Source organism: Syngnathus typhle, linkage group LG8 (genome assembly GCF_033458585.1).
Source record: "Syngnathus typhle isolate RoL2023-S1 ecotype Sweden linkage group LG8, RoL_Styp_1.0, whole genome shotgun sequence".
NCBI classification, from domain to species: domain Eukaryota; kingdom Metazoa; phylum Chordata; class Actinopteri; order Syngnathiformes; family Syngnathidae; genus Syngnathus; species Syngnathus typhle.
In genome coordinates, this window is record NC_083745.1 from 10,648,763 (window position 1) to 10,674,873 (window position 26,111).

The 26,111-nt window shown below is 41.3% G+C and overlaps 2 protein-coding genes across 2 annotated transcripts; one reads left to right on the top strand and one right to left on the bottom strand.

The window, feature by feature from the left end:
• Positions 1–20: 20 nt before the first annotated feature.
• On the bottom strand, positions 21–5,027 carry eif3s6ip (eukaryotic translation initiation factor 3, subunit 6 interacting protein). The gene is made up of 15 exons (XM_061285597.1): positions 4,887–5,027; positions 4,563–4,599; positions 4,194–4,452; positions 4,029–4,108; positions 3,430–3,491; positions 3,245–3,314; positions 3,083–3,156; positions 2,810–2,981; positions 2,526–2,680; positions 2,279–2,449; positions 2,008–2,141; positions 1,297–1,470; positions 1,019–1,208; positions 310–390; positions 21–213 (listed from the first exon to the last, which is right to left on the bottom strand). Exons 1-15 carry the CDS (start codon positions 4,908–4,910, stop codon positions 142–144), a joined length of 1,755 nt encoding a protein of 584 aa, XP_061141581.1. The 5' UTR covers positions 4,911–5,027; the 3' UTR covers positions 21–141.
• An 853-nt stretch (positions 5,028–5,880) lies between these two features.
• smoc2 (SPARC related modular calcium binding 2) lies at positions 5,881–26,111 on the top strand. The gene is made up of 13 exons (XM_061285768.1): positions 5,881–6,263; positions 11,759–11,921; positions 14,765–14,871; positions 15,025–15,124; positions 15,487–15,528; positions 17,546–17,593; positions 18,162–18,236; positions 19,946–20,132; positions 20,866–20,948; positions 23,955–24,054; positions 24,728–24,975; positions 25,150–25,187; positions 25,622–26,111. The coding sequence occupies exons 1-13, from the start codon at positions 6,189–6,191 to the stop codon at positions 25,643–25,645; spliced, it is 1,290 nt and encodes a 429-aa protein (XP_061141752.1). The 5' UTR covers positions 5,881–6,188; the 3' UTR covers positions 25,646–26,111.

Here is a 26,111-nt window from a genome sequence, read left to right on the forward strand (position 1 = left end):
GCAATAAACCCAAAATGAGGTTGTAAGCCCATGAATCGGTGGATTTATTGTTTCCAAATTACATAAAAAATTCATGAACAAATTTCAAGACCTGAAAACGACAGGTAAGGAGTCAATCCTCTTCTTTGTTCAGGTTCTTATTCATCGACTTGTGGCGCTTCCAGATGTGGTTGTGGTGCTACTTGCTGGCGTCTTCTTCAGTGTTCGATTCAACTGTGGAAACGGACAGCAGATTTTCAGTTATTTAAGACAGAAATTAATGAAGACAGTTACAAAGCAAAAGGCAAAATTAGGATAGCTCAAATTCACCTCCTCAAACTTGTGAATCTGTCGGATGAAAAAGTCTCCATATCGGCGAGCCACTTTAGTGTCTGCTATGTGGATCATGTCCTGGGGAAATGAAAGGAGAAGCAACTTGACTCACGAACTCCTTTTTATCTTCAGTGCTTATGAAATGTATTACACCACCACTACTCTTTTTTTTTTTTTTTTCTTCAGAGAACAATGCAGTTTCATTGTGAGTAAGGTCAATATTTTAAAATTAGGAACAAAAATGCTACAGAAGCGACGTGATAAGATCTGTGAGCGTGTTCTATCAATGTACAATTTAAATTGTATTTTGCTCATGCTTAAAAGGTTTTGAAGAAAGTATCAGATTGGTATCGGATCACCATCCGAAACAGCATGCCTTTAGAAATTGATCAAAACCCAAGGAAATCTTAATCAGGACTTGTGCATAATGATGCATCAAACACAATCGCTTTTGGGTATTCTGATTGCTGTCCATTTAAAGCAGTTGTGGCATAAAAACATTAAATGGTGTTCTATCAAATTTGCTAAGCACGGTTTACACAAGAGGAGGACAACAATGCTTGGAATGTGCTTGGAAAGGATAATAAAAACAAAACATGAAAAATACAAATCATTACTCAAAAGCAATTCACAATCACATCCTCCTCTTCGTAACTGACCTCATTCCGTTTTTATATTAAGAGCATTCAATCTTTTGGGACTGTACCTTATCAATGTAAAAGTCAACCTCAGAAGCTGACTGGAATTCTCCATCCAGAGCTGAGATGCCGCTGGTCCACACCAAGTTCTTCATCTTGTGCTTGAAGACGAGCAGCTGAATCCGGAAGTCCTGCTCAGTCATGTCAAGGAATCCTGCCAGCTTGGCCACTGGCATTGTGGTGTACAGCTTTAAGAAGCTGGAATTAAACAAAGCCAGTCAGAAATGAAGGCAACTGCTGAGGTGTATGTTGCGCGTCCACCCCAAAGTCAGCGATTAAGTGGCACCTGCGAATGGTGGAGAGCTGAGCTTGCTGCGTCACTTCCTCGATGAAGACGTTGAGCTGATGCTCGTAGGGTTCCTTATGGTAGTTGTCGGGCACATTGTCATAGTTGGGCACCACTGGAGACAAGAACTTGGGGCGGGCAAAGCTGAACAGTTCCTCAAACACCTGCGAGTCGCTGAAGTATAAAAATCAAAATTCTCTGATTAATAACATTGCCACTGCATTGTTAACTTCACTAAAACCATCCATCATAACTCAGAAATGTTCAACATCTTATATTTACTGTATATGGTTGCTCTCAATAGCATCCGTTATGATGAAACCACAAATGTGCTGTAGCAATTGGCTATTCGCAAATTCACCAAATCAAGGATTTTGTTTCATCCTGTTTTGTTATTGGTTTAAAATAAAATATGCTGTGGTGCCATCTTGTGGCATCTATGAACATATACAAATATATTCCCTTTGGTTGTGGGAAGTTTTGTTTGTATGGTTTAGTTCTTGTTTTTATGGTGCACTATTTGTTTCCAAATAAGCCAAGCTGTAAGACTCATCCAAGACCCAAAATGTTCCACAAGGGGACCCAGAAATTGCCTCATTATTACATAACCGCTCTGTCGTTTAGTTAAATGCAGCGACATTTTGCGAGCCACATGACACACAATGGCTTCGAATTGTGACACACTTGTCATAACCAATACAAACCAAATACCCTTTCTGCATGCGCAGCATCTTGTCTCCGTACTTGTCCCTCAGCTGGGTGTGGATGCTCTCGTCGATGCGCATCGGGTACATGGTGAGCGCGATGGCCAGCAGACCGTGCATCTGCTCATTTTGTTTGTTGATCTGCAAGCACAAGCACATCTGTTGCGTTATTTTGTGAAAAAAATATTAGGTCAACATTCGAACTGCACTTCTTAAGCACTGAACCGATCTACGTAGACACTACAACGCGCCTGTATTAAGCCTTAAGCAGGACTTACCATCTCATATTTATATGTTGACCTCTGGAACATGTTTCTCGTCCTCTGGATGTAGAGCAGGATGTTTGCAAACACTCGAATGGCGTCCTGGTAACGCCTCATCATTAGATAGGCGAAGCCCACATAGTAATAGGTGGTGATCTGACACTCGGGCACACGGGAGTACATGCTCTGAAGGGAAATAAAAAATAAAAAAAGTTGCAGATTGAGATAAAAAATACTTCACGGGGGGCCGCTAGGTTTTTACCTTTTTGTTGAGCTCAATGTTCTCCAACACTTTAATGGCTTGGTAGTAGTCTCCAAGCAGAGAGTGCAGTCTCAGCAGGCCCACCAAGCTGAAGTAACCCAACATCTTGTAGAGGGAGTGGCGCCCATATTCCCCCGCCACACTCTCAGGGTCCCCTGCGACATAAAGGAGAAATGCATTTTCACTTTGACCAGCAGAATATTAAAACACCAGTAGCTCCTGTTGATCTTGTGAATGGTTCATGTAAATGTTTTCCGCTCTCAATTTTAAGATGATTTTCATACCTCCGCTAGTGTAGACTTCAAGCTGGCGATTTATGTTACTTTTATCAACAAGGGAGTGGAGCACATTTAGAACACTGTGAACGTTCCAGATCTTTGGGTTGTTTTGCAGGGACACAATCTCGCCCTCCAGCTTCTTGTCTATCTTACAGCGGTACTGACTGAACGACTGAAACTGAAAAGGAAGAGGAGTCAAACGTTATTGTGTTACCTGCAAATATGTTAGGTCTTCATCATGCAGCATATAATTTTTGGCACTTCTCGTGAACAATATACCTGATAGATAAATTCATCAATTATGTCCCACAGCCATTGGTTTGGTAGTTCCAAGGGAGCAGGACCATCAGCATCTGTTTGTAGTAAAACAAAAAAAAAACAGTTACAAATGATTGGCATTCCAGCGATGTCTGAAGGAAGACAAACATTCTTGAAACTTACTCAGAATGTAGTTGAAGAGGTTGCAGTAATTGTAGTAGGACTCAAACCGCTGGTGTAAAGTGGGTCCCCCCTAAACAGTATTATAAGGATGAGTTAAATTTACAAAGTGCAACTCTGCAATGTTTCCCCTGTTAGTTAACGTTCCCATGAAAGAAATGTATGATTCCAAAGTGGTGGTGACTTACGCTGACTTTCGCGTAGATGTGTCTGTAGTAGAGCTCTTTATAGAGAATGAGGAAGACGGCGTCTGTCAGAGGCAAAAGATTACAGGTTAAAATGAGCGGCGCCATGCTGAATTCTAGATTGCTGGGAAATCAGAAAGCATGGCCATCACTCCATCCAATGTAAAAGAAATAAAATGGATGTCTGCCCTGCATTTGACCAAATACTCTAACTTCATCCGGGAGAAAAAGTGGTGATATTACATTACTTGATTTTGGTTCAATATATATTGGCAGGGTTATAATTACACGATCATTAGTATATCATGTCAACTAAACAAACTTTAGACAGAACATTTGTTGCTAAGCAATTCATAATGGTGGTGTCCTCCTCATTATGGGTAGCAAGTCACCTGAACCCGAGCCCATCTGATTTTTTTCAATGAGAGCCGTCCACAACGGGCTGGTCAACAGTCAATGACAGGTCACATATAGACAAAAAATTGCATGTTTTAGTAACATGAGATGAAGCAGGAGTGCCGAAGAAAATGACTGATAATTTCCCGCCGTCCAAGGCACTTTTTTGGTATTATCTTCAGAAAGACCTTGAACAACCCACTCACCGTTTCCAACAAGTGCTGAAATAGACTTGACGTCTGGCCAAGGAGACGTCTTGAAAAAGCGATCAGTCAGCTTGTTCCAACTAGAAGACAAGTGCATCCCAAAACAGGTAAGACACTCACTCGGAAAGGGTCGACGGGAGATGAAGTTTGGAGGAGCACCGTTACCTGTTTTCATAGACATCTTGGATCTCATAGATCTTCTGTTCAATACTCTCGCTGGACACGCGATTGGATTGCAGCTCGTAGACCTTCTGGTCGATTAAATCAGAGATGGTTTTATGGAAGTATTGCAGGAAATTCTTGATGACCTCTGGGATAACGTGGTAGGTCTGCTGCTCATACTGCTGATCATGCTGCTGATCATATTGCTGATCACACTGACGCTCATACCGCCGCTGATGGGCCATGTCGGCTTTCGGATCACCTGCGAGGAGAAACAAATTGCTCGTTCAAGACGGGAGCGAGAAGGCTGCAGTAACATGCACATGAAATGTCTTTATGCCGTTGGAATGAATGAGAACAATGTTCACAAACCAGTGTGAAGGTCCGGCTCATTCGCGCAGCCTTCGTACTAAAAGAATGAAGAAAAAACATTAGCAACAATCAATAATGTCAGCAAATGCATACGATAAACGTTGAATATGTATCAATTTAAATAAAGATCTCCTCCTAATACAGGTATTACGAAATCAGTAAAAGTACAAAATAATTAGATAGCTGTTTTATTGTGGTCAAATCATATTATTGGGATCGGTGAATGATCTCGTCGTACGACAGCTAGCTCCAGTTAACCGGTTATAGCTTCTAGCATCTGTTGACAAGAAAAAAAGTTCACACACAAAAAACAAGTATACTAACTTCCTCTTCTTCGTGGTACGACATGCTTCCAGAAGTAATCCAATGGATATGTTTTATTTACTGGTGGTAATTTTGCTAAATATGATCAGCTAGCTATCCCTGCTAAACCACGCAGATGCTGGTTGCCGGATGGCAGGAAGCGGAAAGAAAATTATGACGTGTAATTGAACTCTCGCGAGAATATAATTTATTGCTTTGTGGGAAATGTAGTCTGGACCTCTAATGCAAAAAATAAAACAATGTAGTTCGTTTTCACTTCTCTGTCATATCAATCATTGGTATTATTTTGTCATTCGTTATTATATACGTAGTATAAGTAAGTATATTCGTCAACTTCCCCATCAATCCAACAATAAATGCCTTAATTAATAACTTTGATTATGTTATTGCATATGGAGATTTAATCTTATCAAAAGTCTTATTTTATTTATTTTAACCCAACTTATTTTTCAACATATTACATAAGAAACAAAAGCAATTCGCTACCAGTCGTTGGCCAAAATAAAAGCTTTTCTTGTACCATTTACCACACTGAAATCTTATTGTCTTTACAGTGCTAAATATGTGGTTATAAAATGATAAAGAATTAGTAGGTCTGCCACTTGGTGGCGCAATTGCAACAATTTACTTTTTATGAACTACAAAAACCACAGCTAGACCTGTTCCCAAAAATAAGTGTCGAGTCCTACGTCACTCTCGGTCAGGTTTGGAAGTATTATCAGCTTTTATAGGAAAACTATCATCATTAGAATTTTGCAATTAATGGAATTTGTATCCAAGTGTTACACTTACCACCACAAAGTTATGTTTTCACTAGTTCTTATGTCAGTAAGCTTTATCACAAAATATATCCTCCAATATGCTTCATAATGACAAATATTTATTTAATTTGAGTTCATTTTGAAGGGTAATGGCAAGGCGAGTAATGCAAAATGATGACGTCTATACTCCAGAGTTGGTCTCTCCCACCCTCCCACCTTCCCCTTCCCAACTGGAGGTGCTGCGTGTAGAAGGAGGGGGTGCACGGAGGAAAGAAAATCGGGTAGGAGAGGAAGGAGAAGTGGAAGACACGCTGAGGGAGAAAAACCGATCAGGGACACGGACCTGTCTCACACCGAGTGAAATTATAGGAGCTTGCACAAACGGTGGCGCAGAGAAAATTAAGAAACTTTGGTGACAAGTATAATAAACCAGCGGCTGGTTTCTTTTTCATTTTTATTTTATTTTATTTTATGATCTGGTATTGCGCAGGTGTGTTTTTGACTGAGCATAATTTGAACGGCGTTGCCACATTGCGCCAGGATGCGCGTCTGTCCTCTGCTGGTCTTCCTCTGTCTGCTGAGCGCAGCACACGCTCAAAAGTTCTCCGCTCTCACGGTAGGAACAACTGCCTGTTTGAAATCAACCTCATGGGATGCATTTACTTGTCCGACTAATGCGGAATTGATGCATATATCAAATAACGGAAGGGGTGACTGTTTAACCCAAAGGCAATTTTGATGTTTTTTTTGTTATTGAAGCAATCTGAAACACAGGATTAAATCCATTTGTTCTATTTTTTGTAGACATAAGAACTAATGCTCTAATCCTTATGAACCCAACATACGTTTTAATGGCATAAAGAGGTGGAGAAATGGTAAAATCTCAGAACGGGCAGCCTCTTTAATTGCTTGTAATAAGTAGATTGACCTGCTTTCCATCCAAATTGTGTTTTTATTTTCAATAACCACCCTTGCTCCGTTTAGAGAGCTATTTTCCAAAACTTTACACATAAATGCATTTGTATTGTTTTCATCCATCCATCCATTTTCTGTACCGCTTAGTCCCCACTGGGGTCGCGGGCGTGCTGGAGCCTATCCCAGCCGTCATCGGGCAGTAGGCGGGGGACACCCTGAACCGGTTGCCAGCCAATCGCAGGGCACACAGAGACAAACAACCATTTGCACTCGCAATCACACCTAGGGACAATTTGGAGTGTTCAATCGGCCTACCAAGCATGTTTTTGGGATGTGGGAGGAAACCGGAGTGCCCGGAGAAAACCCACGCGGGCCCGGGGAGAACATGCAAACTCCACACAGGGAGGGCCGGAGGTGGAATCGAACCCGCACCCTCCTAACTGTGAGGCGGACGTGCTACCCAAGTGCGCCACCGAGCCGCCCTGTATTGTTTTCAGAAAAACGATATTATTTAATCGATTAATCAGTTTAATCTGTGAATCTGTCTTGATCCATTCCAATTAATTTCCTCATTTGCCTTGTATTTTTCTTTTTATTAATTTGTTCGTTCGTTCGTTCGTTTTGGAAAAGTTTGCAGCCATGTGCAGCAGGGCAGCAAAACCACTGGTCGTTTTTCCTGAAACTGTTTTACTGCTTTATTATATTTCTATTATGTGCAATTATAGTGAAATAAAAATCATGGTCATTATCAAGTGCACATACAGGAGCAGAGTGGAATGTTCTCAGTCAGGGGCGTTCCTGATTTACAGGTTGATGCAACAGCTGCCTCCCCAGGCATCATTATTTATTTTCCACACCAAAATGCCTTAATATCCAGTTGGAAACAAATGACCACAAGTTGTTAACCTGTAGGTGAAGAGTCGGAGATCCTCTCGCCCGATGACACAGTGGAGCTGTGGAATGTGGGAGGAAGTGCTGCATGAGCAGATGTGCTTCTTAATTTTATTTATTTTGTTCATGTTGGATCGTTTATCATGAGTACCAGGCTCTGCTATGTGATTAAAACATATTTTATGACAGCTCTGCGTCAAACTTCCCCATTGTGGGTTTTCACTTGCTTTTTATTAGAACAGCACATGGCCATTTGGATTTGTTCTTTGCAAGTAATTAATGTTGGATTGTTTGAATGACACACGAGAGGCTGGTTGGTTTCCAATGTGCTACCCTCAGCATATTTGAGGTCAAAAAAGAGGGTAGACCAATGGGATATTTGACTGGGGTTTTCACGACAACAATATTTTCCATGGTTGATGGCATGAAATGGTGTGTGAAGGGATGTGGACACATTAACACTGCTCTTCTCGTTTCAAACTAAATGGCTCCATTGGTCCCCATGATTTCATTCAATTGCGGGCCTGCCCCAAGAAACTTTTTTTTACAATCATGTGACGAACAGAGGCCTTCCTTCACCATCACTCTTTCTTTTGAGAATCGTTCACAGCAATTAAAATCCTTTTCCTTTGATTGAGTTAGTAGCTTGGTTAAAGACTGTCACCTTCATCCCTTTCCACTAGGCTTGAAACTAATGACGCCCGTAGCATCCAACCGATTACGCAGGAAACTCCCGCCAAGGCCATTTAACACGTTTACCTCGAAACTCAGCTGGGGACCCCATTGACCTTGTGAGGCGGTGGTGTGAGGGGCCTCTCAGGGCGTTGGAAATAGGGGCCCCTGAGCCCAAAAGGCCCTTCTGAGCCTACAATGTGCTCACTGCTGGAGTCTCGCCTCCTCCGTACGCCATTCAGGACCACAATGCTGCGGAGCCTCGAGGGAGATAATTGGATTTGATTTTTATGCCGGTTGGTCTTGAACACTCCACCTGTCTCGCCCTTTCTTGACTCGCTTGATATTCTACCATCTGTTGGTACTATTGTCGCGGGTACAAAAGGCATCTTGTAAGACGGATCATGAAAATAAACGTGAGACTAGCAAGTTGGTGTGAAACCTCTGACTCAATATGAATGTGGACAAGAAAATAATTTGTGCAAGATCCTAAATTGGTTAGACACACTATTTGTTGAATCCCAATTAATGAAAGTAATGTCATTAATGATTTGCTTGTGAATCACGAGAAGCTGTGCTGCCTAACTTCAAGAAGATCTTTCACTCTCACATATTGATGCATGAGGTGATGGAATGAGTAACCGGCCAACCGCATAGCTCTGCCTCACCCATCCGTCATCGGTGGCCAAATGCACAAACATTTGCATCTAAAAGCCACTTGATGAAAAGCTTATACAGGAGGAAAATGTCTCTGGAGCATATTTATCTCAGTGTTTTAAACAGTGATGGTCATTCTGGGTGGGTGAATGATTTCATGCCTCATTTGGTTCTCATTGCTGTTTTCTTGGAGCTTCATCATAAACTCACAGACACTTGGCGCTTTGCTGGGTGCTGCTCCGTGGCCCTTGAGGAGGATCCTGTTTTGATGAATGAATCTGTTTGGGTTGTCAGGCTGTTGGCTGGCATGGGGAGATAATGACAATAGTGGTGTTGTACAGGCAATGGGGTGTCCAGCGGGAGTTGTGGAAAGCCTTGTAGCCCACCATCATTGCAGGGCTGGAAACAAACAGGCTGTTTTAGGGGGGGGGGGGGGGGGGGGGGGTTGGTTGACTGAGTGGAAGTTTTTTCTTTTTTAACCTGTCTGCCTTATCTGTTGGTCAAGATGAATGTGGACTACCAAACAGATAGTAATTGTTAGTATTTGTGAGTGTCAGGAGAGTGGAGCCATGTTTGATCACCTGTTTAAACACGGAAAAAAACAAAAGGTATGCATCAGTTGAAGAATTGGCGTATTGAATGTGAAATTCTGTTAAACTATAGTGAGCAATATTGCGATTCTCACTTTATTATCACATAATGACTTTTTATATTTAAGGACAGCAAGAGTTAAAGATGAGTATACTGCCATAGCTATTGTCACAATCATTGAAGAATGTGCTTATTGTTGTTGGTATTGTTGTTGTTGTTGGTTCAGTGACGTGGAATCGGTCTACGTCAAACTGAGAAGTGTTTTATTATTTTGGTTCCCTTATTTATTCGTGTAGATAAAACATCATCGATCCAGATGATGCTAAGGACAAAATCACTGATACAACTCTCGTATTTGAATTAATTAGAAATGTGTCTAAATATTTAATAAGCATATGTTTTACATTAGAAAACACAGTTGGTTCTATTCAGCCGTCGAAATAGAGTGGTGACTTTTTTTAAGTAATTGCAAACAAGGAAGTCAAGCTAGTTCTCTTCGTATTGGTTGCGTGATGACAGATGAGTGCTGAGGCGTAAGTTCTCATAAGGCAAACGGCTCCCCGGCTCTTTTTCATTAGCACTCATATTGTCTCCTCCTCTTGATGATTTACTGCTTTGAAAAAAGGTCATATTTTTTAAGGGCTCCCAAAAAAATACATTTTAATTCAATCACTTCAAGAACAACTCCACTTCCGATGTGTGTCTACGGGCCTCTTGGCTCTGGGAGGATTTATGAGCCAGTCTGACAGGCTGGGCTCATCCCCCATCTGCACCCCCCACACCCCCAGCCCGAGGCGACATTGCCCCCCTCCCTCTCTGCCAACCCCCTTCCAGGTGCAGCGCAGCCCTGAAGCCTTGCTCGTCTGAACATAGGAGGCTGACACCAAACACTTGATTTGTAAGACGTCAGACGCAACAAATTTGTTTTATTGCTCTTCATCCCACTACTTCAGGGTGTGCGTGACATTTGCTCGAGCTCCGTGGCGTGCCATGCCTTCTCTTTTGTAAATTCACAACAAATCCAAGGCATGAGAACGTCTCTTTTTGTGCAATGACAAGTCGCACAGCTTTAATTTCAAACACTAATCAAATAGTACTCAAATATTTTCTTCATAAAAGCAGACATCTATCTAGTATCATGCCTAAAACTAGCACCTGCATGCTATTTATCCCTGCCATAACTCACGTCATTGGAGAAGATGAATCACGTAAACTTTATGAAAACCCAACTCCCGCACTGTAGCAACACAAAGACTCTGACATGTATTTGACTGAAGCACTCCATCATCTACTGTCTTTTCAGTCATTGTAGCAGTCACAGTTGGTTGCCACCCCCTTCGCCACCGCCGCCCTATTGTGTGGCTTGGCCAGGGGATTTCATACCGTGGTGGTTGATACAATGGTGGCATTGACACAGGTGATCCGATGCGTTCAGCCAAGAGTCTGTGTTGTTATGTTTCTCATCCTCGGGAGCGACTCCAGGTGCAGGTGTTGGCAAAGACATGGAATTACATTTTCTCCAAGAGTTGACATTGCAGCAGATGATTTGTGTCTTTTTACCATGGATTGAAAAAGTATTTTAGATATCCAAAAGTAGGAGTGAACACACACACACATACTTTGTCAATACTGCAAATGCTGCATGTCTAAGTTAAGTTAAAGTTAAGTTAAAGTCCCAATGATCGTCACACACACATCTGGGTGTGGTGAAATCTGTCCTCTGCATTTAACCCATCCCCGTGTGATTTTGATCCATCCATCTAGCTAATATTGATACATAATATTCAGAAAGATACAGTAGATGACAATCCTACTAAATTACTATGCATGTTTTTGGAACTTGGAAGGAAACTGGAGTACCCGCAGCAAACATACGCAGCCATAGGGAGAAGATGCTAAGACAGTAGCCCGGTTTTGAACCCGCGACCTCTGAGATGTGCTAACCACTTGGCCGCCACGCCGCCATGTCACAAACATTGACGTAAAATACAAAGTGTTTTCCTCTTGCTTTTCATGGTTTGAATATTTACGTCCATTTTAGATAAATGTTTTCTGGCTTGGAGAAATAAGCAAACACAACTAGTTTTAAATTAAAGCCATTAGTTTTGTTGCAAAGGAATGGCAAATTGCGGTGCACACACTGTCAGCTAACCCCCCTGTCTGACAGCTCGGATGAATTATGTAATGATTTCCCAAATATATCATGTTAACCACAAATCCAACTTTAAACGGTTTGTAAAAGCGCCCACATCTAAAATCCCTTCAAAGTTTTATTTCACAGTTTGGAAAACATTAGATGTAAAGTTTGCTGATTCCCAGAAATAAGAACTCTGGCAACTGTTTCCTCATGCTGTCTCGTTTTTTTTTTTTCTCTCCTTGCGACAGTTCCTGCGAGTGGATCAGGATAAGGAGTGTAACATGGAATGTAGCAGAGCTCCTCGCAAACCCTTGTGCGCCTCAGACGGCAGGACCTTCACATCTCGCTGCGAGTTCCTTCGAGCCAAGTGCCGCGACCCCCAGCTGGAGGTCATCCGAGGGCCATGCAAAGGTCAGGTCGTGAGTCACGCTTCATCGCCGCCTGATGCTCTCAAATGCGCAGAGGGGGTCACAGGAGAAACTTCTGGGTTAAATTCATTTCAGCATAATTGATTTTTTGAGTGCTGGGAGGACAAGTGGGGCTGACATGCTGAGAGTGTGTGGGAGGCTTTACGGCCTGCTTTCAGACACCCACGTTGGCAGTGCAGAAATGTTGACATGATTATTTGGCTGTGTGATTTAACGTAGAGTACCTAACATACTACATCTGTGGGTTAAGCATTTCACGTTAACAATATCAGCTATGTCAGACATTCCTTTTAAAATCATTCAGTTCATCACTTGATAGGCTGGTCCTGAATTTAGTAGGAAGGGACGTGATAGCCTTGTTGGAGGCGGAATACAGTTTAAGAGATGTGTCTGTATTTATATTTGTAGCTTCTAAAGCGTATGAGTCTTAATGTTGAGGATGTAATGAATAGAACTGGTGAGCCTGAACAAAAGGAGTCCGAGAACGAGTGGGCCCGGGAAGCATCACACAAACCTTCATTGTTGCTAGGATGGAATCGGAGCTCCCCGATGTCGCCCTTACTATCCTGACAGTTAATTGCACTTTACTTCTGACGCATTTACCATGAGAGACTTTGAGTGAAAGTGTTTGTTGAGATAAAGAAAGGTCTTGTTTGATAGAGAAGCATTTTGCACAATTGTATGCCCTTGCTGGGTCTCTATGGCAACATCTCTTAGCAGACATCTGGATGTAGACGGCCGCGCCGGCACACAGAATAGAGGATTCCAGCTAGGAAGCTGAAAGGGCCGAAAGTCCATGGAAGTCGCATTGTATGTGTCAAAAACATGGGGTCTATAAGAGTTTGGACCCCCCTCTGCTGCTGGATGTCAGGGGTGAAAGGAGCAAGAGCTGCATTCATAATCAAAGTCCAAATGAGACAGAGGGCTCATCTGCTCTAAAAGCACAAAGATGGTGAGAACGCTTTTACATTTGTTTTCTATAACTGAGCTGGAATGAATCAAGTGTCCTGTCATTTTTTCCATTCGGCCCTTTTAGGTTAAAGCCCCCTCGGAGAAAGAGGATGGTTTTGGGATTTTCCAGTAAATCTAACTTTAGAGAGGTCCTTAATTCCCCGTTTTCCCCTGCATCACCTTGCCCTTCTTCAATGGCAGTGACTTTGTCCGTCAATTGGATGATCCATATTTAATTTCAATAACTTGTGTGACCAAATGGGTCCATTTTTCAAGCGTTGCGTGAGTCATTGTTTTGATGAGCTATGAACCTGCCAGACAGACGGGCACTGTGTGTCACTGCAAGTTAACATTGAGGCGTAGCTGAAAGTTTAAACAGATGGTGTAATTGGCCATCAAGATGAGTTGAATTCATAGCTGTTCTAAATTCATTATTTGAAACCTTTCATTTTGTACCTGTTTCAACCAATCATTTTCAGATGTTTATTGGAAGACGGCTGCACGGTGGTTAGCATATCTGCCTCATCGCTTTCTGGCTTTGCTGCGTGGAGTTTGTCCGTCATAAGCATCTGTGTCAAACTCAAGGCCCAGGGGCCAGATATGGCCCACCACATCATTTTATGTGGCCTGTGAAGACAAATTGTGCTTCGACTTCATGTGTCAATATTAAAATTACAAATTGGCTTTACTTTTAAAAATAGAGGTATTTCTTTTACCATTCATCTTTTGATAATATTTTAACAGTTTTTACTATTCTCTGATTTGAAAAAAATACAACTAGTTATTTATCAGTTCGTGTAGTTTGTGTAGTGTATACTGTATATAATATAAGGCGTTGAGAGTCATAATGGCCCTCCGAAGGAAACTATGACTACGATGCGGCCCCTCGACACAAATGAGTTTGACACCCCGATCATAAGGTGTGAATGTGAGCGCGAACGACTAACCGTCCAGGTTAGCCTACCTCTCGCCTGTTGTCACCTGATATAAACTCCCACTCACTCACAACCCGATTGCAAATGATATATACAAGCCAAGGTTAGCTTTCTGAGCTCTGTGTTTGCTAAGATATGTTGGGTATAAAGGTTTGTACTGAATATGTTTGCAGGAGGCATGATCCATCCATATTTTCTAGCACTTATTCTCATCATGGTCACGGGTCAGCTGAGCCTATCCCAGTTGACTTGGCACAAACTGGACTAGTATCTAGCCGATCGCATCATAAATATTCATATTTTGTGCTTTAACTCCCTTATAGGGTAGGAATTGAAATTTGACATTCATTTCTTTGAATGAAATTTCTTTGTATAGTTATCACATAGTTAACCAGCTCATTTAACCAAAACTGCATCATTATAGGATCATTGTTTTTTCAATATTGCTATTGATATTGTTGGGGTGAAAGACACCAGTGAACGCTCGCAGATGCACATTTCTACTGGTATTTACAGTCCTTGGTTTGGGTACAATGATGAGATGGTGAGAGGCAGACTGAGGAAGGTTTAGCTTTGCCTTGTGCATCGTCAGCCCTTTTTTTCATTGACTGGAATGCTCTGCAGAAGCAGCACAAGTCGTCTCCTTCCGTAATGGCTTTACCACCAGGCACCACGCAGACCAGCCTGGCGTTCTGCTAATAAGACTAAAAGGAGTGTTGGTTCTTTTCCCAGCCACACAAGCATCTGATACGCTGCTTCCGAAGTGTCTTGAATTATTAGTCACCCTTCTTCCAACCCCTTACATTTGGTTTTTTGTTTCATCATCATGCATGCAATTCAGGGCCTGCAGCTGCGCGGCATAAGAAAGTAATCGAGCTGTGGCTCGTATCATGGCTCTCTGTGATGTGTCGTGATTGTGGTGATTTGCGGTTTTCCTCAGATACGTCCAGATGCGTAGCAGAGAAGAAGTACACAGAGCAGCAGGCCAAGAAGCTTTTTCCTCAGGTCTTTGTGCCAGTATGCAACCCCGATGGCACATACAGTGAGGTAACTAAATAAATGTTCACTTTGGGATGTGAGGGATGGATGCTATGCAGCTTTTATTCATTTTAAGCGTTTATTAAATCCAGTAGAATTGTGTATATACTATATGTAGTATACAGTATCACTCCAATGCCACTGCTAAAATTTGCTTCACAGGTTCAATGTCACAGCTACACCGGATACTGTTGGTGCGTCACTCCCAATGGCCGACCGATCAGTGGATCAGCTGTAGCCAATAAAAAGCCTCGATGCCAAGGTGGGCACCACCCCCCCGCCCCATATAAAAAGAGATGGCCAGCCAATTCTGGGTCAAATACTGTAAAGGAGTCGCTGCATCTTTTAAATACTTATTAATGTCAACCACCACCTCCTCTACTTCTTTATTCTTTTGGGGTTTTTTTGCAAATCTTTTGGAAACTTTCTTCTCTTCATTTACATCCAATGACAAGACACTACTTCATTATTTATCATTTACTGTGGTTCAGTGCTAGTAGACGTCTCCTTCCATCACAAATTATTCCAATCGAATCAAAAGTGGATCTTGTGCATAAGTCATAATTGATGACATTATGAAGAGTGTTTTGAGGTATTTGATTAAATGCAAATTCTGCTTTTTAGGGTCAAAACAAGAGCGAGCGACTACAAGAGAGCCAGGAAAAGGTGAGAAGTCAATTTTTGTCACTCACTGTGTTTTCACTTGGCTGCTATTTCCAATTTTCTGACATAGGTCTGCTATCTTGAAACTAGTATACAATGGGAAATGCCATAGACAGGCCAACATATTAGCTATAATTTTAAACAACATCATCACAGCTGCAACTTTAGTATAAAGTAGCACATAAAAAAACACCCATCAATACTCAGAAGCATACACTTAGTTGCAGTTCGCTTTTCACAAATTCAACAAGTGTGTTCGTCTACTACAATGCGTTTAAGTGATCGCCCTCTGAGGAATTTTTCAATACTTCCTGTAATGCCCTCACATGTGGGAACAGAAACCCACAGCCATCATTGCACTTTTCAGCTATTTAACAGCGGGAGATGTGTAAAACATATAAACACACTCAGCCTCCCTCAGCCACAGCTCATGCAGACGACATGACACACCAACAGGGCAATAGACGTGTGAGAATACTTTTCTTCAGATTGTTTGCAAAGAAATGTGTGTTCAGGGCTGTTAACAATGTGTTTACAAAATGTGTTTTGATATCTTGGAATGTCTCTTAGGTGTGTTGGAGAGGTAAAATTATAGAAATGTTTTCTTTTATGACCATCTGCTGTTCACTGAAAATCTCACCTTTCTCTAATACTCTAGGTAACACAAGATGGTGGAAAAGCCCTGGCTGGTAGCAAAGTGTTATTAGTGTAAAAAAATTATATACCGTATTTTCCGCACTATAAGGCGCACCTAAAAGCCTCCAATTCTGTCAAAAGCCGACAGTGCGCCTTATAATCAGGTGCGCCTTATATATGGACCAATATTGAGCCACTACAGTAGCCATGTCCAAAGTCCGGCCCCCGGGCCAAATGTATATATCTTATATATGGACAAAGTTTTAAAATGGGCCATTAATTGAAGGTGCGCCTTATAATCCGGTAATTATATTTATATCAAGTGTGAATGCAATATTTGAGAAAGCAAGTGATGCTGGGAGAAGGGGTGGGGGAGTGTGTGTCAAAAAATCTGAGTAAACTACATTTGGTGTGTGTCCATTGGAAATAGCAATAATGGCAGTAATAGTTTCATCCCGCAGAAGTCCATTGGTACCAAAATATTCCATGAAGCACAAAATGCTTCACCATAAACTCTTCTCTGGTGCTTAACTTGACAAACTCATTCACATGCTGGAAACATGTGCGGCTTATGACTGGCAAACAGCAATAAATCGAATGCAGTAAGACCACAAATTGCTCAGGGGTTTCCTGGCAGATGCAATAAGAGGTGTTGCAGTCATGTCAAATGCCGCAAAGTAAAAATAGGTCATTAGTGGTTCATCATAAATCCAAATCCTAATTACATTTTTTTATTTCAGCCTTTGACTACAAGATGCAGCTCACAATGTAGTTTTATCGTCCAATCAAGATGAGTGGCTGGTGTTTAAAATTACATTCAATGGAAGTGCTAGCAATAAAGGCTACATTGACCTTTAATACTCGTTTTGATTTGTCCTCACTCCTGCTTTACTTTTGGAGAAGAAGTGACCCGCATTGAGGAAACCACACCTACGGCCTTGGCTTCAACCCGAGAGACTCCAAACCTCTGTCCCCGTCCTCAACCTCTGTCCCCGTCCTCTTCTTACCACAAATCAAACAAACACACCAAACAAATACTGAGCTGAATTCTCTCACAGTTCTTTGTTTCGTCTCAGACCTGACCATTGCATTCTTTAACATTTGTGTCTTTTATTTATACTTGAAATAAGAAGCACAGGAAGGACAACTGGACACGTGATGTTACTTCATCACAGTTGGTGTGTACCCCAGAACAACGATTCCCCATGGAGCGATATGACCACTATCTTCTTTTCCTCACTGACTTTTTTTCTTTCACCTCTATTTCTGCCTCCAACTTTCTTGAGCGGGCAAAGTGCAAATCTCATCAAGTTATGTATCATTTCGATCTAGTTTACGCTTGTAATTGTAGTCTCTTTGCAAATATTCTCCATTCTGAATGCAGATGAAACTGGCTTAGTGGTGGATCCACAACCCCCTGCAGATGAAGAAGGTGAGTCTCTATCCATCCCTTGGTCTATCATTATATGATTGGTAGTCAATACATGCCTTTAATATTATTCATGACAATAGATGTACAACCACAAGTGTTTGGCTCAATCCATTGATATCTAATATCATTATATAGAAAATGCTTATGCAAATGTCATCAACATTATTAAAGAAAATGGAATTATTTTTATTGCTGAAAATGGGAAATTCCAAATCCAGCAATAAAAAAATAAAACAGTAGCAAAGGAACTACTGTTATAATCTCTGCAGTCCCAACATTAAATTTGATTTTTTTTTCATAGTCAAAAGAAAGTATCGTTTTTGAATGATGTAATCATCTAATGGTTTAATGAGACTCACAGGCAGCAGTCAATAGTTTACCTACCTCAGATTTTTCCATTTCCCAGCCATATCTGTCAAATGCAGTTGACTTTTTGCAATTTGATATCTGACAACCTTGATGTGATCTTTACAGTCTGTGAGTTTTGGAAGGCCTACATTTGGCTCAGATGATATACAACTGTGTTTTCAATTGATGCTAATAAAGCTGTCATGGTGATTTCTTTCAGACATCATTTCCCAGTACCCCACTCTGTGGACGGAGCAGGTCCGCAGCCGGCAGAACAATAGAACAAGAGCACCATGTGAGTTTGAAACTTTTTTTTTCATAATGATTGGGTGTTTGCAGAACTCAACTGAAAGCAGGCTTTGTGTTTTCCTGCAGACTTTAGAGAGCAATCATAGTTTGTGGCTGCTCTTCAGTACAGATGAGGGGGTGGGTGGGGAGATGTTTGGTGAAGCCAGTACATCTCAGTGTTGGGAGTACACCACGCTTCACTGTGGTTCTTTTTGTTGCAAGCTATTTGTAATTATCAGCACATGGCACAAACACAGGATCTTCTATTCTTTTGGCTTGATCCGTGCTTTTCTTTGACTCACGTTGCACGTTGATCTCAACACACAGATCAGTTACCCTTTGGTCTCTTTGGGGATTTGTGTTTCTTCCTGCATAAAACATTCATCTAGGCTGAAAGGCCAGCATGCATGAGCACATTTGTGCATGACTTCCATTATCATAATTTAAAACCAATAAAAAAAAAAAGCATGAAAAATGCTGGAATGATGGTTTTGATTAACATGTACTCTTTGGGGTATTGAGTGGGGAATGAAGAAAAAACAGCCCAACCAAAAGAGCCCATATGGAGGTACTGGAGCGAAGAGAGTCCGTTAAGAAAAGCAGAGAGGCGTTTCATTCAGTCTCTTTTGTGTGCTCAAAGATTTCTTAAAATAAACAAAGAAAAGGGATATCCATAATCCTGCAGTTGTTTTCCGATCCTTGAAGGAATTAGCAACAAAAATAAAAAAAAAGCTTTCTTAGCCAGAAGCGATCAGCTTGCATCCCTGAGTTTAATGCTAAACATCTCTTGGATATCTCCACAACAGATTAGATCCTGCTGGGGCTTTGCAAGAAGCCCATCAGATTTTTCTGCAGGAGAGAATAAAACACAGTGAGCCACTCCATTTTCTCTTGGAATTGTGATCATGTAAATCAGGGGTGTCAGACTCATTTTTTGGCGGGCCGCATTGTAGTCATAGCTTCTTTCGGGAAGGCCATTATGACTGTCAACCCAAATAAATGTCATATTATATACAGTAAAAGCTACAAAACAAACTGACAAATAACTCGTTTTCAAATCAGACGAATAAAAACTAGTCAAATCTTTTTAAAAAAAGATATTATTAAAAGTGAAGATAATTTACAATTCTAGAAATGACACACGAATTTGATGCACAATTTGTCTTCGCGGGCCACATAAAATGATGTGGCGGTCCGTATCTGGCCCCCGGGCCTTGAGTTTGACACGTGATGTAAATAAAGATCCCTACGGAACACTGCAGTAGGGTGTCAATATGTGTGGGTGTGTGAAGGCGAAGGCCCAACGGACCAAGGTTTTAGTATTTGTCTTGTCTGTTTCCCTCTCTGTCATATACATCCATGGAGGATGGCTGACTTTTTAAATATTTACTTAACTTGTGGCATGGGGTGGCGTGCTTGTGTGTCATTAGCCCATTAATGTCCGTAAACAGTGCCACAGGGGGCTGATATAGAAGTCTGGACACTCTGTCTCTGATGAGTCCGTCGCCTCAACTTCCACAGACTCTCCCCGCCAATAGTAGCAGTGAGAAAGCTATCTACTCTATGTTTGACTTTCCTACATTATGTTTAAAATTATGTCAACCGGATGTGGCTAGGCGTGAGACTAAATTCATGCTTTAGCGTCCAAGTGAACCTGCAATTACATGAAAAAGTGTTTGTGTGACAATAATGCTTCTGTGATGTCGCTCTCTCCAGCTTCATCGTGTGACCAGGAACAACAGTCTGCTCAAGAAGAAGCAAAGCAACACAAGAACGACGCTGTGTTTGTTCCCGATTGTGGCCAAGGCGGATTGTACAAGCCAGTCCAGTGCCATCCGTCGACTGGTTACTGCTGGTGTGTTCTGGTGGACACTGGTCGGCCCATACCTGGTACCTCCACTAGGTAGGACTTGCCTTGGGCATCTTCCTACAATTCTTTGTGCTAGAACTTGTAAGACATAAATGGGCAAACGGAATTGCATCATTTCCACTCATCACTGGGATTGGATCATTTTGACCCTGAGGTGGCGTAGTGACTTAAGAATAGTAGAAGTTCTTTCTACCTCCCTCCACAAAGTATTGTGATTGTGTAGTTTGCATCATCCTGCAAACCTATTTAGACCCAAACCAACAGTGACAAAAACAAAACAAACCTGTCTTGAGCTGGGTTGATGTAACATCTCTGCTGACGATGAGACAGAGATCATTCAGACTGGCAATGTGCATTTGGTACCAGTACCCATGGCTTGCTATCAGATTAACAAGGATCCAGGCAAAGAGCCAGAGAGCACATTAGCACACACCAAAGTATGGATTGTGACACTTCTCTTGACTTGTCCCAGACCAGCTTTTGGCCAACTCGCAGAGCACCCTGAGTGGGGCTCTGGCTCTCCGAACGCTTCCTTGTGTCCCACGCTCCCTTTCTCACTCTAAATTTCTCCTTGTCACTCGTGCTGTCCTCATACCAGATTCCAAATCATTTCCCCCATTCTGGATGTGTGTCAAGGCCTCGGCTTTTCCACAACTATTTTAATCTCATAGATTTATAGAAAATGTCTCTGTTGAAAACTGTCTTTGCGGTCCAGTTCACACTGGGTGACATGACACGTGATTAACCTCTTCCTCTATTGCCCAAGGTATGAGCAGCCAAAGTGCGATGGCAATGCGAGGGCCCATCCAACAAAACCAAAGGACCATTACAGAAGCAGACATTTACAAGGTACGTCTCACGGGCGGATGGACTCAGTTTCTGTTTTTCTTCTTTGCTCAGAGGGGAAGTTCTTCACTCGTTGGCCTCCAACTGCTGCCACCCTTCCAAGGTCGTGATAACAATGGAAGTGTGTGTCCATGTGTGTGTGTTTACTGATATCATTAGGAAGGTCTTGATAAAGACTTGAGCATTGCCAGATACTGCCCATCCATGGTCAGCTATCCAGGAGACAGAGACAGATTGGTGGGGATTCATCCACACTGACATGTGGAGATGGAGGATAGCAGGATGAGGATAGATAGGAGATGAGGAGAAGCAGCAGGGGACAGAGTTGGAGGTAATAGATCATGAAATGGAAGGAATAGGCAGTGATATACCGCTTGACGACAGCATAGATAACCTAATTAAAGGTCTTTATCAGTTTTCAGGGTGGCTTATTTGCAGTCTGAATATAAAATCGGTGCAAAATAGAAAACCCATAACAATGAACCTTAACCCGTAGACTTGAATGGTCCTCCTCTCTTTTAGCTTTATTTAAATACAATGATTGATAAGTATATAAATAAATAAATAAATAAATAAATAAATAAATAAATAAATAAATAAATAAATAAATAAATAAATAAATAAATAAATAAATAAATAAATAAATAAATAAATAAATAAATAAATAAATAAATAAATAAATAAATAAATAAATAATAGATTGATGAAACTCACCTAAAGAGTTGAAGTGAAGAGAGAGCGTTTAAAACGTAGTAGGTGTGTGCTGCTGGGATTTAGTTCCATCCTCACTGATGGATGTGTGCATAAACATTATCACTTTAACCACATGCAATTATTATTTGTCATGTTTGACCAGTTTCCACTACCCTTCCTATAAATTGGAATGCATTTTGTATTAAATTGTATCCTCCAAGACACCATACAACCAATTGTAAACAAAGTACAGCACGTATAGCTTTCAGGTGCGCACAAGCAAATTATAGTTTAAGGGGAGGTTTCTTTTTTTCTTGATAGTTTGGTAAACATGTTAATAATCCAGAAGCAAATGCACAGAGGTTGTACTGTTCTTCTCCGGTCCAAGTGTTTTTGCAGCCGTGTTCCAGACAGGCACATTGGTCACAGGTGCTGCATTTTAGCAGCAGAGCAACTCTGGCTCTGCTCACACATGACTTGTAATGCCACAAAGTGTTACGGGGTTGTCATAGATGAACACAGCCTATGTCAGCAATTATTACTCATCTTTGTTGATGTTTGACTAATGAGCCAAACTGTGAGAAACAGGACATAAAATAATATATTTGTGTCAGCTGAAACAAACACACTTTGTGCTGCTCCACTGACAACCTGCACCAAAATCCCATTTGAAAATACACCTGGGTAGTGTAAAAACAAAACAAAAAAAAAACTGCATTTTCTTTTCTTTATGAGCTATTGCGTCAAGGGCTGTAAACCCAGTTAGTGTATAAACCAGGCATAATTACAAATGCCGCCTTCACATCAGTCCACTTGCTGTCGAAGCGCTAGTGTTGAAAGGTTTATGGGGCGAGATGCGAAAAGGGAGCCAGTCGCTTCAAAAGTGGTTGGAGTGGAAAGTAGTGCATTTGACTTTCTTTCTCTCCACAGTGGGAATCATAAGAAACTTTTTAGGCAAGCACTGGGAGCTGCTGATGTGAGTGCTGACAGGGCTGTGCCCCATGTGGTTCCATAAAACAACATTGCTTCTCATTGAAAGCAACACACGGGTACACACATGCACTTATTGGCCAACCTTATGCAGCACGCAGCAGCTTGATAAATGGAGGCATTGGAACACATGCAGGAAATCTCATAATTTGATGTGTTCTTGACTTGAGCTGTCAAACACGGGCATTAAGGTACAATCATAAAAACAGATTTGATTTGAAAGTCAGATGCTGAAGTAATGGCAGCCAGGCCTCTGCTGCCAATAGAGGCAGAGCCAAAATGATGATCTGCATTTTATTTCTGCAGCAATGCAAAATAAAGTTCTCTCAAATCACAAATCTCACCTTCTTCAATGACTTTCTGAGTGTACAATTGTGTGTGTCTAGACTTATTTACAAGAACACTATTTTGGAGGGCTAACAGGTGGGTCACAAATTATACTGGGCTTGGCCCATGAAGTTCCTCTAAAGCCTGAATGCAAATATGCTTGGTGTGTAAAGCAGAGCAGAGAAAAGTTTGGGCATGTGTATTAACCAACTTCGGACTAAGGATCCACACTATTCAGGAGAGGTGAAGCGGAGGCGTGTTGCTGAGTTGCCACCTGTTATAGACAACCAAAGCATGCTATTATCTCCAATGCGGGAGAATCTGGCCCCGCAGGCCTGAGCCGTAAAACGAGTAGCAATAGAAAAGCGGCGGAGAGTCGGACTGTGAGAAAGAAAAAAGAGAGGCAGAAGAAGAATCCAAGAATTTGTCAGACCTCTGTAGCCTTCAGCTCTTGTATGGCCGAGCAGATAATGACTATCATTAGGGTTATTCCACCTCAGGCCCATTTTAATTGTTCACGGTTTTTTTTCTCCTGTTAGTATTGTCCTTATTGTTGATGGAAGGCCAGTATGTGAGTTCCTCGTTGGTTAGCATTTTGACATGATTCCATCATAGTCTGTCCGTCTTTTTGGTCTGAGGTGGACCTACACATAGAACGCTTGGGAATATCTTCAGTGTCCAGCTGTCAAAGCCACTCAGGGGCCTCCTGAATGATTGGCAGGTATCCTATTCCTCTTCCAGATGAGGGGAGGTCTGACACTTTATGAGGAAGACTTAAAGACAACTGTGAGAGATGTTTATTTTACCTTCTGCTGTCTTCTTACACGCTAAAACCACACTGCCTGTTACATGACGTCCCACCCCAAACATTTATTAGGCCACCAATGATGGCAGCATTCCACACTTGAATGTTGTTGACGTTGGAGATCAGTTGAGAGAGCTATATCAACTGCAAGATTTCCAAACTTGCACACTCAATCCATTGACCTTGTTTTCCAGGCTGTCCTGGTGCAAAGAAAACAGAGTTCCTGACAAGTGTTCTTGATGCGCTGTCGACGGACATGGTTCATGCTGTCACAGATCCAGCATCCGCCGGAAAGTATGATGTCTTAATCCACCACAAAATAATTTTCTGCTCAAGTCAAATAAGTACCGTATTTTCCGGACCATAAGGCGCACCTTCAATGAATGGCCCATTTTAAAACTGTCCTTATATAAGGCGCACCGGACTATAAGGCGCACCATTCATGCATCATGTCAGATTTTTAATCCAAATCAAAGCATTCTCCATTTTATTTCAACTTCAGACGCAACAAATTACTTTATAATCACAAAATAATGATCCATAGTCTTTTTGATTCATGATTCATAGTCTTCAGACGGTACTTATGATTGATTTCATGACAGTGCTTTGGGCCAGTTTAAATTTAGGAATTTGGTCCATATATAAGGCGCACTGTCGGCTTTTGAGAAAACTTTAGGTTTTTAGGTGCGCCTTATAGTCCGGAAAATACGGTAATAGTGGTTGAAAGGGTTGAAAAGCAGCCTGATCCGAGACACCAATCAACTAATTTTGAAACCTACCAAATAAATAATACTATTTTATTTGCAAGGTAAAATTAAAATTGTTATTACCTGAAGGTTCTCAATTTCTTATGGAGGTGACGTAACCAGAATTTGTGTGTCCATGGGAACATGCCATTAAATACTGCATTACAACTGACTACCAGAGAAGGGATGCTGTATAGCAGTCTGATGATTTTCTCTTCTAGGGTGGTGGAGCCCGACCCCAACCACACACTGGAGGAGAGGGTGGTTCACTGGTATTTTGGTCAGCTGGATAAAAACTCCAGCGGGGACATTGGAAAGAAAGAGATCAAGCCATTCAAACGCTTCCTGCGCAAGAAATCCAAACCCAAGAAGTGTGTCAAGAAGTTTGTGGAGTATTGTGACATCAGCAACGACAAGGCGCTGTCTCTGCAGGAGCTGATGGGCTGTTTGGGGGTTACCAAGGAAGAAGGTGAGCTGGAAAATACCACCGTGCAAATCGTTGTGATAAGACTTAAAGGCCTAGCAACAGTAACTAGAGGTTAGTGAAGGGTCAATTTGCACTTTGTGTAGACGGAAGATGTAATGTGAATTCAGTCCATGTATTTCCTCCTTACAAAGGTTTCCGTCACTTTTTGTCTTACAGGGGCCAAAACAGGAGAAGGCTTATCTCCCGGTAGACTTGTAAGTCAACTATTGCTTTTGCCCCCAATCCCAATCCTAAATGAATGCAGACATTTTTGTAAACATACTTCTGCAATGCTATTTTTTTTTAATGTCCTTACATACTGCTTGAATTCACATCTGAGGGCAGGCAGAAAAAAAATGCTTGTGATTGGATGAATGGTCTACCCTTCAGAACCATAATGTTATTTCCGTGAGGAATGTGTTTTCTTTTTTTAGATAAAAACAATAATTTTCTTTAACTAACTTAACTGCAATCATGTGGAAGCGCTTAACTAAAATCAGTTTTTTGTCTGTATTTCATTTTAAAAATAACAGTCCTTTCATTGGACAACAATCATATGTTGGCAAATGAGAAAAAAACTAAGCATATCTTACTTATTCCAAAAAAATGTCTGCGTCAAACTAATGTGACTTATGTTTGCTTTCCTCAGCACCCCTCGAAGAAACAGGGCTAAAGCAGCAAGTGAGATTCTGCCCTCACCATTCGGCAACAACAAAAAACATAGTATTTGCACTTTGTACTTTAAGGAAAATGTAAATTCACTTTGTAGAAATAAGGTATTTAAACAGACTGCTGAATCTGTGAATGTTGTAGTTAGCTTTTTTTGTGTGTGTCCTGACAAGCAAAAATTATTAACACATACAATGTATGTGTCCTTTGAGTGTCTTGAGTTGTACAAGTTTTCTTGTTTGATGTTTCATATCATTCCCCTTTCTTTGTGGATTTTTTTTCTTCTTGTGTTGATGACTATAAATCTGATGTTTGGATAGTTTCCTTGCAGATGACACCCATTCATTTGAAACCAAGTATCTTTTCCTGTCTCATTAACGGCAGCTTGTTTCAAACACTAACCATGAGAAACATGCTACAGATTTCCATGTATTCTTGTTTATTAGAAATAAAGAAGTGTTTTATACATA

Excerpts from the sequence above, each read along its gene's own strand:
- smoc2 (XM_061285768.1), top strand. The coding sequence starts at position 6,189 with ATGCGCGTCTGTCCTCTGCTGGTCTTCCTCTGTCTGCTGAGCGCAGCA. Across the intron at positions 15,125-15,486 it reads TAAAAAGCCTCGATGCCAAG|GGTCAAAACAAGAGCGAGCG; the intron begins GTGGGCACCACC and ends TCTGCTTTTTAG. Across the intron at positions 15,529-17,545 it reads TACAAGAGAGCCAGGAAAAG|ATGAAACTGGCTTAGTGGTG; the intron begins GTGAGAAGTCAA and ends TTCTGAATGCAG.
- eif3s6ip (XM_061285597.1), bottom strand. The coding sequence starts at position 4,910 with ATGTCGTACCACGAAGAAGAGGAA. Across the intron at positions 3,492-4,028 it reads TTCAGCACTTGTTGGAAACG|ACGCCGTCTTCCTCATTCTC; the intron begins GTGAGTGGGTTG and ends TGCCTCTGACAG. Across the intron at positions 391-1,018 it reads TTGACTTTTACATTGATAAG|GACATGATCCACATAGCAGA; the intron begins GTACAGTCCCAA and ends TCATTTCCCCAG.